The sequence below is a fragment of the Neopsephotus bourkii genome, unplaced genomic scaffold (assembly GCF_033783945.1).
Source record: "Neopsephotus bourkii isolate Nb327-2 ecotype Australia unplaced genomic scaffold, CSIRO-AGI_Nbou_v1 NB_1634, whole genome shotgun sequence".
In the NCBI taxonomy this organism is placed as follows: domain Eukaryota; kingdom Metazoa; phylum Chordata; class Aves; order Psittaciformes; family Psittacidae; genus Neopsephotus; species Neopsephotus bourkii.
Window position 1 is genome coordinate 4,101,207 of NW_026902109.1, and position 17,184 is coordinate 4,118,390.

The following is a 17,184-nucleotide window of genomic DNA, read 5'->3' on the forward strand; positions in this document are numbered from 1 at the left end:
ATTAAGCAAAATCTATTAAAAATGTGAATAAGCCTCCAACTCATTGCAGACAGCAAGACCATCTTGCTAAAGTTGTGCTGAATATATTTTCATTTTTAGGTGTGCAGAGAGCTTGCAGGAAGCCAGGGTCCTGGAAATATAAGGATTGCAGGACTGATAAACCTGGCAGAGTAACTACCCTTGCATTTAAGTCTGTAAAATCCTGGCAGAGCAGCACGTCCATTTCAGAGGTTACTTCAAAACAAGCAGAGGGGGAGGAGAAGGAAGCTTTAAGTACCATTTTGCCATGTTTCATTTGATGTCAAATTGATTGTTTAGTTTTTGCCTGCAAGAGACTCCACCTCCTTTGAAAAGTCCCTTTAAGCCCTGCAGAGAATTTATCCCAGCACAGCTCCTGCCTCACCCTTAACAGTTACACCGGCAAAGAAAACCAAATGTCCTCAGTCCCGCTGAAGAGGATCAAATACATGGTGCCTTGGAAAACCACTGCCCTCAAAAAGAAGGATTTCCACTTGGATTGAAGTTTTTTTCTGGCTTGATATTTCCTTTTACGTTTTCTTGGCCCTACAGATAATCTAAAGGAAGCGAGTTGTTCTCTAGTTTTTGCTCCTCAAGCATAGGTTAAAATGCCAGGCAAGGAAGAGTCCCTCGGTACCACTCATCTCCTGAAACTACATTGCATCATTTGGAAAACAGGACGAGAGGACATGAGACATCTCATCCCAATGTCTTTTTAACGGCACTTAGGTCATATGCATGGGGGTTCATAACTGCAAGAAAATGAGCAGATGCCAGAAGATTTCATTATATGCTTAGCTGAAGAAAAAAAAACATGAGCACATTTTCCATTTTAAACGCTAGCAACATGTCACAAGCTGAGTCCCTTGAGGACAGCAGCAATTGGACAGCAGTAACCCAGTTTACCCAGCCGGGCTGGCGAATTGCTCTGTGGGCTATCACCTATTCCTTCATTGTTATCACATCCATCGTTGGCAACATCACCATCATCTGGATTATTCTTGCACACAGGAGAATGAGGACCGCTACCAATTACTTTATCGTTAATTTGGCTCTTTCGGATTTGCTGATGTCCACTTTCAATACCATCTTCAACTTTATTTACGCCAGTCACAACGTCTGGTATTTTGGTGAGGAATTCTGCAGGTTTCAGAACTGGTTTCCCATCACCGCAATGTTTGTGAGCATTTATTCCATGACAGCCGTGGCTGCAGAGAGGTAAGAGGCTAATGGAGAAGATAAGGTCCAAAAAATCCACTGTAAGATATAAAAAACTCTTGCAATACTTTGTGCAATTGTCCTACTCTATCAGGTGCCTTCTCAGCAAAGTGGGAGGAGGGCCAAGCAAACAGACTGTGGGGTTAGATCCTAGTTATGGTGTGAAAGGAAGGCTCTTCTTGTTTGTCCCTGGTCTGAAGCACACCCAAACGCGTAACAAGTGGAAATGGGTGGTATTTTGTTGTTCCCACATTACTGATCACAGACTGTTTCCCAGTCATCCTGCAAACCATTTTATTTATTTGTTCTAAACCATGAGAGGGACCCATCATTTGGACAGAGCTGGAGTGATAGGAATATGTTAGAGTGCTGAATGTATCAGCATCCAAGATTCTGCTTGTGAGTCCAGCAAACCACCAGAAATAATGGGAATTGGATCTGAAATGCCAGTCTGCTCCAAGAGTTCACAAGAATGACTTATTCCAAGAGGGAGGAAAGTAATTACAATGATTTTGTTTGACTTCTGAAATAATTTGGCATTTTCATCATGCTCTTTTACATCTGCCAAGTCTGTTTTACTCAAGCTTGAATTTGTGGAGCCTGAATGTGTTTACAACTCATTGTTAAGTAGCCTGCTGCTGTTTTTCTTTTTTACTAGAAAGAGGCCAAAAGTCCATGGGAATTTCCTCTTTTAAAGGCAATGGCATGTGAAAGAAGTTGAGGAGGTTAAGCTCCCTTCTAGGCTCTCTGTCCTTCTCCCCCTTATCCTTCCTGTCATCCATCCATTACTTCCACTCTCTGCCCGGTGCTGGAAACATCTGTATATTTTCCATCCTGTGTCCCTGCTTAACCTCACAGCAAAGGTCTTCCCCGGGCAGCCCAATACTGAATCCAGAAAACTCGTCAGTCCTTCGTCAAGCCCTCCTGTTGACTTTGCAGTTTTCTTCAGGTTTCCCCCATTCCTGATCAAGGACGTGAATCCACAAAAGGCCCTTCGGGCTCCCTCAGGAGCAGAGCCAGCATCCCTCTGGAGCTGTGTGAAAAGCATTGCTCCGTGAGTCATTGGGGTCACACTCGTAACTTCTGTCCTGCTCACAGCCTGGCTCACCCCGGCACGCCCAGCTGCAGGAAGCAATCGATAGACAAATCAAACCAGATAAACAAACTAGCAGGAGAAAGGTGGCTTTGCCCTGTGTGCCTGTGATGCCTGCTCGGCCCACACTGGAGCTGGGGATATGGCACAGCACAGAGTAGTGGCTTCTGTGGTTACTGGAAGGATTGCTAGTAAGAGCAGGGATGAGTGATATGTTTATCAGCCTGCAGTTGTCCAGATGAAAGCAAATCCCTATTTAGAAGTAATGACAGCTCTGTTTCAGACTCAAGTACTCTTTTGCTGTTCCTTTTAATAATGAATTGTTGGTAACTGCTATTTTATACATGTGGTCTGCCAAAAAATATTATTCAAAAAACGAAACAAAATCTATTCCAGCCTGTCCTCATGTCTCCCTGCTCTCATTCCTTGTGGACTTTTGGTGAAAGTACCTTTACAGTCACATGGCACGGATCAGAACGAAAACTTGGCATCTCGCTGCAAACCATATTTAGCTATTCTTTGCTTAGCCTTAAAATAGATCCTGACACTGTCTCCTGGAAACTCACGGCTTCCATTAATTGTTATGAGAACTTGCTTCCACTTGGGCTCCGTTGTTTAACTTTGCTAAAACAATGTCTTATGAAGCAATTTCTTGTAGGGAAGAAGGCTAAAAAGTGACAGCTCTGTAAGTCATCCTTGTCTGCTGTGGGAAAGGCCCTAGCTATATTGCTCACTGTTGGGTTTATAGAAGACAGAATGGCTGGGGTCAGAAAGGACTTCTGGAGACAATCCAAGCCTCCTGCTAAAGCAGGCTCACCTAGAGAAGGTTGCACAGGATTGCAACCAGATGGGTTTTGAATCTCTCCAGAGGAGACTCCACAACCTCTCTGTGCAGCCTGTTCCACTGCTCTGCTACCCTCAGTGTAAACAAGTTTTCCCTCGTATTCAGATGGAGCTTCCTGTGTCTCAGTTTGTGCCCATTGCCCCTTACCCTGTCACTGGACACCACTGAAAAGAGTCTGGTCCCATCCCGACCAGGATCTGACACCCGCCACTGAGCATATTTGTATGCATTGATATGATCCCTTCTCAGTCATTTCTTCTCCGGGCTAAACAGACTCCCCCAGTTCTCTCAGCCTTTCCTTGTAAGAGGGATGCTCCAGACCCCTGTTCATCTCTGTAGCCCTCTGCTGTACCCTCTCCAGTAGTTCCTTATCTTTCTTATACTGAGGAGCCCAGCCCTGGACACAGTACTCCAGGTGTGGCCGCACCAGGGCAGAGCAGAGCGAGACGATCACCTGCCTCAATCTGCTAGCCACATTCTTCCTAATGCATCCCAGGATACTATTGGCCTTCCTGGAAGCAGGGCTCTGAGAGAAGGCAGAGGGAGCATGAGCAGTAGGGGGCAAAGGCAGCCCTGCCACACCACAAGAGTGGCCAGAAGACCTCAGCAGATTCAGTAAATCCAACTCCAGCGGGCAGGAGCTTGCCTAAAAGCACCACTCGCCTTGGGATGCACCCCTGGCTGAGTAGGAAAGCCTCCACCCAGCAGCCCAGGTAACACCTTCGATACCTGCAACTCAGGCTGCTTCAGCAGCCCAGTGGGTGGCATCATTTGTACCCAGGATTTGTGTTTCACTGAGAGCCACAAATCAATTCTGGAGAATATTCACCACTTGATTCCTCCCTGACCAGATTTGAGCACTGTATAATACTGCCTACGATGAGCTGAAGAAAAGCAAGGCAACGTGAAAATTTTATAGCTAAAAAAGGCTCTGCTGCCAGGCAGCTCTGGCTTACTTACTGTGCCGCCTGTCCATGCAGCCGCCCTCTATCCTGCACCAGCAGCCAGGCAGAGCTCCCTCCCAATGACCTGGCCAAGAGACAGCACAGAGTTTGTCGGATTTTTGCTATGAAAACAAGGAGGCGATTGGCATTTTCCACTTTGCCTTTGTAACAGCCATGTCAAAGAGTACAGAAAGCATGACAAGAAATGCGTAATCGATTATGTAGTCGTTACGATACCATGCATTTCTACACAGGGAACTTAAAACCAGAGAGCGCCCCAGGCTTGCATGTAATCCAATAGTCAGATGTGCCATGAGGGCTCTGAGCAGGTGTGGGATAAAAGGCTCAGCTTTCTTTTCCACTGCAAGCACAAGCACTTGAGCATTTACAGGCAGAGGTGGGTGGCACAAGAGTTTTGCAGGGCTAAGAATCAGTGGGGAATAATTCAGGCTAAAGGATACTCAAGACCCCAGTCTGCTGTTGTGATAATATGAGGTTGACGTAATTTGGGAGAAAAAGAGCGTTTGGGGTGCTTTTTTTTTGGTAGAGGAGGGAGGCAGGTCAGAGTTTTAAACACCATGTATCTCTAAACTAACATTAACAGTTCACAGCACAAAATTCCAGACCAAGCACATAAAATATTTGAAAAATTAATTAAAAAAAATTAAAACCCCAAGAAAGGGGAATACTTATGAAGACCATATCCCGAAGGCATAGACGGCTGCTTCCTCCTCATACCTTAAACCATTCCCCAAGACTTGCAGTTGTTCTCTTCAGAAGATATTTAGGTCCTTCAAATTGTTTATAGCATGGAAACTATCAAAATCTCTCTATAAATAAAGCTCACTATACCGTTCTGGTGAGTTTTTACACTTGTTTGTATTTGTTATATAGATCACCAATGCAACTGTAAAAGCATTACCTATTTTTCTTGCAGGTACATGGCGATAATTCATCCCTTCAAGCCCAGGCTCTCTGCGGGAAGCACCAGAGTCATCATAGGGATAATCTGGCTGGTGGCATTTGGGCTTGCCTTCCCACAGTGCTTCTATGCTGAAATCATGATGGACAACGGAACGACAAAATGCATTGTTGTCTGGCCTGATGATGTCGGCTCAAAGCACCAGCTCACGTAAGAAAAACGGGAAAACTCCTAATTCATGCCAACATTAAGTAGGAAATCCATTTCATCTCCAAACTGTTGGCTACAGAGAGAGCGGGCAGGGGGGAAGCACACAGCAGGGGGATATGGGTGTGAGGCAGGCAATCTAAGCTCAGTTTAAGCCAGCTGTGGGAAAACCTGCCAAGTGATCACAGCTCATGGTAGGGAAGGGTGATCTATCCTCCCCTGCTCTGAAAACTGGTTATAAGAGCTAGAAACCCCAGATACAGGGCTCAGTGGGTTTAAGAGAAACCAGCACAGCCTGGTTCCAAAGATTTTGGATTTTCTCCCTCCATCAGGCAGGAAGAAACTGGGTATCTTTAATGCTGAAAAGCTAGGCCTTTAGCTTAAAAATCAGGCCGCTCTTTGGGTTAGGGGAGGGGTGGGAAAGAGGAGCACATTTCAAACATCCTAAGGTTTTACAAATCGACTTATCTGGGCACACATCTGTGCTCCCAAAAGCTCCTGACCCTCACAGCAATTTCCTCCTGCTTTAAAACACGATTGTTCAGACATATGAAACAAGCCATACCTTGCATTTAGGGGATGTGCTGTGGTTAATCATTATTCAAAGCACATGATACACAGAGTAGTTTGAGAAATTTATCAAGCAAAACATATTTATACTAAGAAGTAATGGAAGAACTGCAGAAAAGGAACAAATCCATTAACAAAATGGAAACAATTTTTCAAACCAAAACAAAGTGCTAACCTCCCCCCGTATCTGTTCTTCACTGTGAACTGCTTTTGCCCAGCTGCATGTACCAGGGACATTTTTCCCTTCTCAGTCTTCATTTCTGGCAGATAGCTGGATGCCTCCTATGGTTAGTTATTACTGAATCAACTGTTTTTCACACTAATATGTGCCAAGTTTCAGGAGCTCTATGTAAGTTTGGGTAACTTGCAGCAAATTCAGCCACTGGTGCCCAGTTGTCCCCAGTCGCCAGAGTCACAGAAGAATAGACTAAAATCAGGCTCACGTCATGTTGGGTTGATGCTCCTCTCAGGGGTCCTTGGCTGGTAGCCTGTGGCACACGCTGGGGAACACAGTGTGCAAGCTCCTGTCGATTAAGAAGGAGGGGTAATAGCTGATTGCTTTTATGTAAGTCACTGATGACTATTTCACTTAGATGAAATTTAGTGTGGGGTTTATTTCTCCCACATCCATGGTTTGAAACAAGAATTTCCCACTATAGTGACAAAACCTCTGCAAGTTGGAAAGGCTGGTCCTGAATGCAAATAATTGGGCAGGTTCTTTCTGGGATCCCCAGCTTAGGAGCAGCAGTTCCTGAACGCAGAACATGACTTCATTCACCAGCTTACTCTCCCTGAACAGCCTCAGATTTGCAGGTTGCAGTAGTTCTCCCAAAGAGGAAGTTGGAAGCAGTGCTCCCCAGGTGTCATCTTGAGTGATGGAGCTGTTGGGACAGATGCCTGCAATACAGACCACGGAGAAAAAAAGCCATATGCCATGCATGTGCTAGTCCAAATACAGAGGGAAAGAAATACTAAGAAACCCAAAGAAAAAAATGGAAGTGGAGAACTGGGTTCCTCTGTTGACTGTGGGTTCTCAAAATCCTTCATAGTTGAGTAAAAGCAGCCTTCAAGATTTCTAGACTTCAGAACACAGGAAAATCCTTTTCTGCAGGAAAAATGTATATAAGTATGATAGAAACAGGTAAAAAAAGACCCAAACAACGTACTGCTGTGACTGCCAGTGCCTGAGAAATACTGGATATAAAGGACTTTAACCAAAATAAAGAACCTCAACCACAAGAGGATTATTTTATTTTTAACTCGTGACAGGTTAACTTTGCAGCAAAGCAGCACAATTATAACACTAAAAGTTCTTTTTGTCGTGTGCCACTTAGGCTCCCATCCTCTCCTGCTCCTCACAGGATGGGAACTCTTAACAGGGCTTTGCTGATTAGACCCTCAAAAGCGGTACTGCTCTGAGGACAGTTGGGAAAGGTGGAAAACAGGCAGGGACTTGCCATGTTTCACAGATACAGTATTTTTCTATATGCAGCCATCACTTTGATATCTGCAAACATTCCAAGCAGCAAACACCACCGTGCACCCCAACACCCATTTCGACAGCCCTCTCCAAAGCAGTGGACCCCACTCACTAAGGCAGCAAGTAACTCCAGGGTGTTGTCATGCTGAGAAAGACCATTTGCACCCAGCCTTTTGTGGCCGTTGCCAGCAGTGTGTGCCAGCTCCTGCCTAATCCTAGTTTTTACACTGTTTATGTTAATTTGACAGCTGCTGTAACCGAGTGAGCAGGTTGTTCCCTCCCTATAAATGGTGGTTGCTTAAAATAATTGACCCCCAGCATGAAGGAACCAGCAGAAGCTTGCAGGGTAACATGGAAGGCTAAGAAGGGCTGAGCTAAAACACAGCCAAAGGAGGTGCCAGCACTTTGGGCTGGAGCAGTAACCAAGTAAGTAGCCTGTTGATGATATGTAACTGTGTGCACACACACAAACAAAACCAGCCAGGAACACAAACACAGCAATAACTGCCATTCACTTTCTGTATGCTGTAAGCAGGCAATATTCCTTCCTTGCTATCTGCAGGGTCTCACCTGATGGCTTTGTGCACACTGTTAGCAGCCAGCTACGTCTTGCAGTCCCCGATACAGGTATTTTCACTGTTGCCAAATTGAGCTGTTGACACCATTGCATTTGTCAAGTTACTCTGTGGTTTTCAGAATAACCCTTTTCAGTATCTGTCATTTAAAGGTTCATATCTTTACAGCACAAGTCTCAGATGTGTCTCTTTCTCAACTGCAGAAGGATAGCAAAGTTCAGTGCTCCCTGGTAAAAAATAAATCATAGTACTTCATCTTGAAAGAACAGTGAATCCAGTCCAAGGACTAATCATTACAACACAAGAGAGATGAGCTTCTGCTCTTTACAGAAGTCCTTGTAACGATGTTTGTAGGCAAAATTTCTGCTTCTTTATGCTTTGAAGTTGAAGTTAATGGGAGCCAGGCATACATGTCCAAATGGCAATTTCTGAAAGAGCCCTTCAAGAGACGTACTGACTATGAAAATGTGCTTGTTCTTCTTTTTCAGGTATCACATTGCAGTGATCGTGCTGATTTATTTACTGCCTTTACTGGTGATGTTTGTTGCATACAGCATTATAGGAATTACTCTGTGGAGCAGTGCTGTTCCAGGCAACCACCTTAACAGAGCCCGCTACGAACACCAAGTTAATGCCAAAAAAAAGGTCAGAAGTGAAACTTAAAAATGATTACCCTCAACACACCAGTGCTGCTGCCTCCAACTCCAAAATGGAGCTTGCATTTGATGCAAACTCTTGTGGGACTGGGCATGAAAGGTGGACAAAATATTTTGGGCTGGGGGTAAAGGGCATCACCCAGTAAGTATGAAAAGAAATTGCGATCTACATGTGCCAGCATCATCCAAGGAGGAGAGGCTCACATCAGTAGGCAGCAGGCCAGTTCCCAGCATTCCTTAGAGAGTGAAGCTCAGCGTTCAGTGAAGCCACACAGTGCAGGATAAACCAGGGCAAAACTCTGGACAGGGTGGGAGAGGTTTCAATGCAACAGCAGTTATCTCGTTTCCCTACTACAGCTCTCTGATGTAGCTGCAAGCAGTTCCTCTGCAGAAAGTCCACTCGGTGCACCAGAAATCATTTGCTCTAACTCTCAGGCTGTTCCCATCAGTGCTGGGGTTTTTTGCCCTAACAGCTCAGGTCTACATACCATATGCAGCACTTCAGTAGTAGAAAACAGACCCAAGCCAAATGCAGCATTTCCCATTTCCCCAGAAGGCTCATATGACCACCCAGAGGCCCAGGAATAACACAGTGGTTTTGTTTTTCTAGTTTGTGAAGACCATGGTGGTAGTTGTGATCATCTTTGCTGTCTGCTGGCTGCCCTATCACATATACTTCATCCTGGGAAGCTTCAAGGAAGACATCTACCAGCAAAAATACATTCAACAGGTTTATCTTGCAGTCTTTCTCCTTGCCATGAGTTCAACAATGTACAACCCCATCATATACTGCTGTCTTAACCAAAGGTGAGTAGTGTGCATGTGAGTGAGCAGAGAAAACAAAAATCTCAATCTGAAAAAGCAAAAATCTCTGGAGATGAGAACAACTGTGATTTTCAATTGCAGTACATAGGCTTAACAGACCATTTATACTCTGCTAATAATGTGCGATGAGCCACACTGTGAGATTTTAACACAACCCTTAAGATTTTCAGCCTCAGAACAACGCACAGGCAGCAGGTATATGATCAGCACAGCCACTCTTGTACACATTTCCACACACAGACTCCCTTATTTTCAAGGAAGGAGAGAGGAATCTGTAACCCCTGCAACACATCTGCTGACCTAACGCCGGGCTGGGCTGGGCTGGCCAGCCGTTCCTCCCAAGCCTCCGCCCTCCCAGCACAGCCCTGTGCCCCTCACACAGGGCCTGAGCTCACCCCTGTGGGCAATAGGAGCACTCCTGCCAGGAGTCCCATCCTGGCCATGCTGCCGCGAGCGAGGAGCTGGGAGAGCACAACCGCGTTGTGCCAAGAGATGTCCCTCTTGCTCCGTGCTGAGGACGGGCTGCTCCCGGGGCGCTGGCGCGGCAGGGCGCCGGGTGTGGGAAGCTGCTCTGGCTGCCCTGCGGATCTCTCCATGACGGACCATGCCTGCGCATCCTACTGACAGACGTCTCCCTAATCTGCATCTCTTTGCAGCCTAGCTGCATGCGCAGTGAGCGGTGAGCTTGAAGGGTATTTATTATACGCCTTATCCAGCACCTCCAGGGCAGTTTCACTGCGTTTTCATCGGCAAAACGCCTGACTCCAGGGTGATGCAAGGAAGCTCAGTCCTTAGGAGCATTTAGAACAACATCCTGCCCATAAACTCACAAAAGACGGAAGCTTTGCAGCCCATTCAGCCAATCTGCACTTAAGGCCAAACATCCAAACACATCCTTCTCCTCTCAGAAAGCTTCCTCATTTAATTATTCATAATTTTTAAAAAAGCTTCCAGTGGGAAAGCACACATATTTCCCTCAGATTCTACACTTCTCACAAATGCTGCTATCAGCATGGGCATCACCGTCTACTGAGCACATCAGACATCCTGCCATTTCACTGATCATATATATTTACTTAAAATATAAGGAAATCTGATCATGAATTACTGCACTTCTCCTCCATGGTTTTATACATTTAGCTCTTCATCTCACTCTGATTTCAACAGAAACGTTTTATTTGCATGGACATTCAGAGGTAAAACCAAGTCATGCATTTGCTCTTTCTCTGTGCAATTAAAAAGATCAATTCACCATTTCATTTCTTTTCTTGCATGTACAGGTTTCGTTCTGGCTTCAAATTAGCCTTCCGGTGGTGTCCATGCATAAAAGCAACTGAGAAAGACAAACTCAAACTCACATCCCCATCTCTTTACCAGACAACCCACAGGAAGTCAAGAACAACAAGTTTTGATACAGAAACTCAACTGAATGAGAAGACATCATTTACCCCCACCCAGCTATCACTCTGATTTTCTCCTCCTGTTTCTAGCTCTATCCTAATTCAGAATTCCAAGGCAGCAGATTTGTAGAAGCCTGAGACTGGTCTTTTTTTCTGGAGCAAGTGTTTCTGTCAGGATGTTTGTATATGCCGTCAGCATTGAAAGCAGCCTACTGATAATACTTACATCCACGTGGGCCCAAATATCACCCAGCTATGCATACAGGTTCAGCTCTCTCCTACACCAACAACTGTGATACAGAACACAGAGAGCTTGCCCATGAGGTCAAAAGAAGCAGCAAAGCAGACCTGAGGCACTGCCAATCACTAGAATTATCAATTGTTCTCTTCCAGATAGCAACCTTCTTTCTGTTCCACCAAGACACTTAAATCTGGAAAAAGGGTGATGAAGCAGAAAGGCTGGGGCACATTTAGCCCAGTTTGGATGAACTCTTGGGGCTACGTGTGCAGCTAAGTCCCATGGCCCAGCAGCCCCATGGTGGACATGACGGTAGAGCAAAGAACAAAGGCAAACACTAACACATCCGGACTGAAAAGCCTGCCCTGAACATTTTCTGAATTCTGAGCCTCATGCCTGCAATTTCATCAGCACTGTCCCACATCAGTTACAAGTGACAGTTACTGAAGATGTCTTCGTTGGATGCATTTCTATTACCTCGTACCAAAATGTCATTTTCCTATTAAACTGTGCCCAAGTGATTTCTCCAACTTCACATTGTTAATTGTTGTGCCTAATTTGGAAAGTGAGAGTCTCTGAAGGGTCAAGTAGCCTGGTGTGTGATGCTAACTGGCTTGGTCAGGGCTCGTGGGTTACAATCTGGATCCGCCTCCTTTATCTCCTCTTAGTCCTAACAGCAGTCTCCCCATTTCTGTCCCTTCCCAGATAGTCCCCTTCCTCTTCACTTTCCAGACTTACCCCATATTTATCATCACTGTTCTTCTCTTTTCAGATATGGAAATAAAGGCTGAAATACCATCTTCAAAGCCTGAGGTATTATGTGCAGGCATGCAAATCAAGAGAAGCTGCAATATAAACATTTATATAGAAGTAATACAGCATTTAATACTGGTGCGATAATTAGCACTTCAGAATAACCTTCACCTTTCATGACAAGTTTTTATATACTATCACAGAGACATACATTAGCATACAGAAAGCTCCTACAATGTCAGTAAGATACAGTTATTTAAAGTATTTCACCTTGCTCTGTGAAAGCAAAACTACAAAGGATTAAATTCTGCAGTAAATTCAGAAAAAGGATTGTGGCCTGAACTGCAAGAGTACTCAGGGACATGACTTTACTTCTCCACTTAACCTGCCTCACATCCCTGGCTGCTGTGGAGAACAAGTATATCACAAACTTGCCTCGCTAATGGGAGAACAGAGCACAGGGCTGTATGCCCTTCTTAGAGAGTTCATTATTTTAAATCATTCCAGCAGGTAGCGTCTAATCTAGATGTTATCTGCCCAGCCCGCTCTTCCGAGGACTGTACCACTGGTGCACACAAGGGAGAGGAAGAGCAGAAAGAGGCATTTACAGCCAGCCATCACGGAGTCTTTTTTGAAGGGATTCAAAACAATTAGGGAGGGATGCTCTGCAAGGCACAGATCTCTGGGATCAAACTAGAGGTTGCAAAGACTCTTGCTCCAAGGAACTGAATAGCACATATATGCAGAGTTCACTATTTCATACACATAAGCTGTACTTTGCCCATGCTCAGCCAATGTAATTGTAAGGCCTTTAAATTCTGCAGCTTTCTAATGCAAATCTTCTTAGACCAAACAGGCCTATCTTCAGCATCACAGCTTCCATCACACCTTAACAGCCAGCAAGAACCTATTTCAGATGCCCAAATGTCACAGGTGTGCTGGCAGTCCCTCCCCTGTACCGTCCCTGATAGGCACCAATGTTTTCTGACAGCCCAAGGCATCTTTCTCTCTTGTTGAGGTGCAGGAAGCAGAGGATGGATAATTTCTTCAGGTCACAAGTGAAAGTCCCTGTGCCCTGAAGGACTCACACTGCAAATCCTGAAAAGTTAACTCTGGTAAAACCAGCAAGAGTTAAGAAAGCAGAGATGCTCTGAGCCCTTGTTAGATACCGCAAGGCATGCCAAGGCAGACTACAGTACTTCTGTGATACATGGGGTAACGGGAACACCATGCTGCATAGTAAATACATGCAATTCTTCCTATAAATATAGACATGATTAAATACTGTGCAGCAGTAAAACACCTCCGGGTCAGCAATAAATCCCTCCTCTGCACAGTCACTTGTACTCTAAGCAACAATGGGGTCCCCGCAGCCAGCAAAGAAAAATATTTGGAAAAACTGATTTCTATAGCAAAGGAATGAACAAAAAGCACAAAACGGGGTTCAGAAGTTCAGAAACACTTTATTTTGCCTTCTGCTATTTTCTTAAGAAAACAAAACTAAACAAAGTCTGCTTGTTTTAAAACCCATTCAAAAGGCTTCTGAGAGAATCCCCAGAGGAGTAAGGAGCAGATAACATTACAACAGTGGTATGCAAATGGTCTTTTCCCCAGGAAATATAAGATTCTGTGTTCATATTGCAGTAATTACATGTTAACAATTAAGAGGACTAGGATTTTATTCACCAAGCCTAAAAGCTTTAAGTAAGACATCTCAGTCATTGCTTGGATAACATTGGAGACATTTCTTCAGACAATTATAGCTTGTGATTCACTTGGAACAGCTTCCTAGAGGTAAGAAGTAGTCTGGAAATGGAAAGCTCAACAGATCTCCCTTTGAAAAAGAACTGCCGTGTCTTATCAACTACACCATCTACGGTCCACAGTAGGAAGAATTGTGCTGTTAGAAACACAAACTCACACCCTATTTGTTATGGGCTGGAGCCAATAAACAAAACAACCTATGCCAGCATCTTCAAAATTCACAGTCATCCCAAGACCAAGCTTAACTTTCACTTCTCATTCATCCTCTATCCTGCACTGACCCAAGCCCTCAGATGCTGAAGAGCTCCAAACCCAGGTCCTTTGGGACAGCTCACACTACCCTTGTAGCACTGCTGATGGCAGGCATGAGATTTGCAAATATTCAAGCAGTTAAAAGGCAACATGTCTCCTGCACCCAAAAAGTTTCTCACCTTCTTCTGTCTCCTATTTGGGGTCATAGCTGCACATGAAGGGTGTCAGTGACTATTCAAGCTGTAACATAAAATGGGTTATTGAAGAAGCACAGCTTTAGTGTGTGTGCAAAAGGGTCTTTCAAAAGCAACTCCATCACAGGATGCGCAAAACAGCAGTGTATGAGAACCTAACACTGTGATTCTGCAAACATTAAGCCTATGCACACAGGGAGTGTAACAGACTCTGATATGCATCAGACTTCTTTGGGGACACAGCGACTATAACATATCCATCACTGTGCATCTACCTGATATAATCACATTGGTTTTGGTGCAGTGCACTGAAGTTTTCCTGCACTGCAGATCCTCCTGCATGAGATGCACCCAGACAAATTACATGTCCCTAAGACTTGGGCACTGTCAGCTCTGTGCCTATGCTGAACTACGTTAGGAAACACGAGGCATAGGGACCTGGGTAAAATCCACCCTATTTGAACCTTACCCTGAATACCCGGGAATAAAAACACACACACAAAACACAGGCACCACTGGGATTAGTTTGCAGCTCTCCCTACACAATAGCTCTTCCCAAAGCACTAAGCCACCAGCCAACAGCACCTCTTCCAGAAAGAACCACTAAACACCAGTTAACGCACATCAAAAAAAGTTTAATATTTTCACAAATATCACGTAACACTAGTACCAGAGCTACTAGTGTGCAAAGTAAAAAGACGCTCTACCTTTGCAAAACCACTTAGGCATGCGATTTTTCAGGTAGACACACACTTAAAGCTGCAATGACTGTTTGTGACTTACTTGTTACTTTACAACATTCACTCACAGTGCACCATAATGCGTACTGAAACGATACTGATGGGTAGGGCAATCCAAATCTTAAGGGAGTGGAACAAGGACAAAGAGGAATAGCCTGCACATTTCCATCTACTTTCTGCAGGAAAAGGCAGCAGGGAAAACCATGCAGACATCTCAAATTCATTTTTGGTAGAAGAGCAGGAATTAAGGACTACTGTGTGGTCTCCCTCGTTGCAGAAAGTGGTGTGACTTGCAAATGTTTTCAGCTGCAATGTTTTTTAACTGTGTCTCAATTTAAGTAATGTGACTGGTATGTAAATATAATAATGGCATTGACTAGACAGAGGACAGTATACACCAAGTGTATATGATCTTTGTTGTTGCTTTAATCCTTGGAATAAGCTGGGTCTGATTTTGGCTTTCTGGTTTGTTTAGTTTACTCAGCCAGGTCATCAAAGGCAAGATCAAAATCAAACCCTCATATTCCTTTCTGATCACTAACTCTAGCTGCATGTTTGTGTTTTGAGTGGCAGCTTAATTAACGCTATTAAAGATTACAGCTTTGTGTGGAAGCTAATACCCATTTAAGGCGAGACGGAAGTATACACATCCGAGTGACAGTGACTAGCTGCAGATTCAGAAGAAGGGCAGCTGTGGTGCCCTGATCTAGACTGACAAGAAGAGATAGAAAATAGTTTTTATAAGAACTCTTAAACAGAAAAATACAGCACAACCCTCATAGGGACCATAAACCTACCAGTTTCCCAGCTCTGGAGATTTGGATTACCCCAGTCACCAACCACTTTGTTTTTACTCTTTAGGGATTTCTTGCTGAGAAGTGACAGATTTCACCCAGTAACACAACACTATTCACAGAAGCAATGGGAAATACCAGTGGAACCAGATCTGTGGGACAAGGGCGTTTACTTTTACCATGACAAAACAGGCATCAAGGAAGCAAGTAAGTCGCACTGTCAAGTCCCACTGTAGTTACGTGCGTGCACAGTGCTAACACACCATAATGTTTTCACAATCGCTTTAGACGAAACAACAGCAGGTAGATATGCAGGAGGGAACTGTTGCTTCCCCTTCACTAAAAGCATCAACAACCAGGTCTGGTGGTCAGTGTGTCGGCAGTGCGCTTATCAGGGGTGCTGCAAAGAACACATTTGGTACAATGCAACGGTAGCTCTCAACGCATATCACTTGGGGGTAATTTCGTCTTAGACAACAACTGACTTCTGACAGCTGCAGAAATTATAGACTGATTTTTCCATGACCTACAGATGGGGAAGGTACCAACAAGGTGAATAAGAAACATGCAGATTGGGGTCCAGAAACAGGAGATATTATTAACAGCACACATTCTATCTTGTATCCTACTTTTTATGTCATTAGCTGTATTTTCTTTTTCCCCGATAAAGCAGTGAGTTCTGGGTTTTTACCAGTTCTGACTATGCAGTCGCTGCTTTATGAGAAAGTGCTCACAAGACAGAATCGGGGCCACGATTGTAGAGTTCAGTTCTGCTCGGCATCACGAAGCCTGCATCCCACTGCTGTGATGAGTGCTGCCCCTTTCCCGCTACCATCTTCTGACAGCAGGAAGGTCACATCGCAGTTGGGTGCCAGGTCTTTGACTGTTTGGTGCATGATCCTTGAAAAGCTGGAAAAAGAAACAATGACAATGGGTGAGGGAGGTCCTGCAGCACCCAAAAGAGCGTAGCACTGCCACAGGCCTTTATGATGCCCCTCCCTTCACTGGGGAAAGAATTAGGACTGTCATGGCTTAACCTCAGCCAGCATCTAGGCAGCACACAGCCGCTCACTCATTTCCTCCCCGCAGTGGGATGGGGGAGAGCATTGGAAGAGTAAAAAGTGAGAAAACTCGTGAGTGGGTTCAGATAAAGACAGTTTAATGGGACAGACACGAGGCTGGATCTGAAGAGTGGGAGCAGTGGGAGTTAAAGGAAAAATGCACTTGCATCCCACCCCTGCCTCTCTGTCTTTGTGGGGTTAACCCAGATTGCTAGTATCACAGCAAAGCAGAGAGAAGACACCATGCACAGTTGTCTCCTTCCTACACATCTCATGCACACCAGACAGAGGCACTAGTCCTCTTCTCCTCCTGCTGCAGGCTCTTTTAGACTCCTGCCCTGACCTGCCATTGCTTTGCAGCCACCCATCTCCTCCGCACACTGAACAGAAACATCCTGCAAAGAGGCACCAGGCATTTCAGCACTGCTCTCTCATTGCCTTTGCATAGCAAAGAGATCCTTCCCTTGCTATACAGCTTCCAACATGCTCATCAAGCTGTGTCCCCTTCAGTTAGTCACTGCCCCAAGGATCCTTTCCAATTCCTTCTTGTCTCTCTCGTTGCCCTTTAGAAAGCCCTGGTCACTCATATTTAAAACTTTTTAACAAGCTCTTACCCTAGCAAATAAAAGAGACCAG

At 44.8% G+C, this 17,184-nt stretch overlaps 2 protein-coding genes across 2 annotated transcripts in view; one reads left to right on the forward strand and one right to left on the reverse strand.

Annotated features, from left to right (window-relative positions):
- Positions 1-256: 256 nt before the first annotated feature.
- Positions 257-12,284, forward strand: TACR2 (tachykinin receptor 2). The gene is made up of 5 exons (XM_061373939.1): positions 257-1,236; positions 5,055-5,249; positions 8,360-8,516; positions 9,138-9,334; positions 10,633-12,284. The coding sequence occupies exons 1-5, from the start codon at positions 833-835 to the stop codon at positions 10,820-10,822; spliced, it is 1,143 nt and encodes a 380-aa protein (XP_061229923.1). The 5' UTR covers positions 257-832; the 3' UTR covers positions 10,823-12,284.
- A 902-nt stretch (positions 12,285-13,186) lies between these two features.
- The window catches only part of LOC133223341 (hexokinase-1), a 39,652-nt gene continuing 35,654 nt past the window's right edge, over positions 13,187-17,184 (reverse strand). The window contains exon 18 of the mRNA XM_061373941.1: positions 13,187-16,396. Within this exon, the coding sequence (XP_061229925.1) occupies positions 16,252-16,396 (145 nt within the window). The 3' untranslated portion in view covers positions 13,187-16,251. The remainder of the gene's footprint in view (positions 16,397-17,184) is intronic.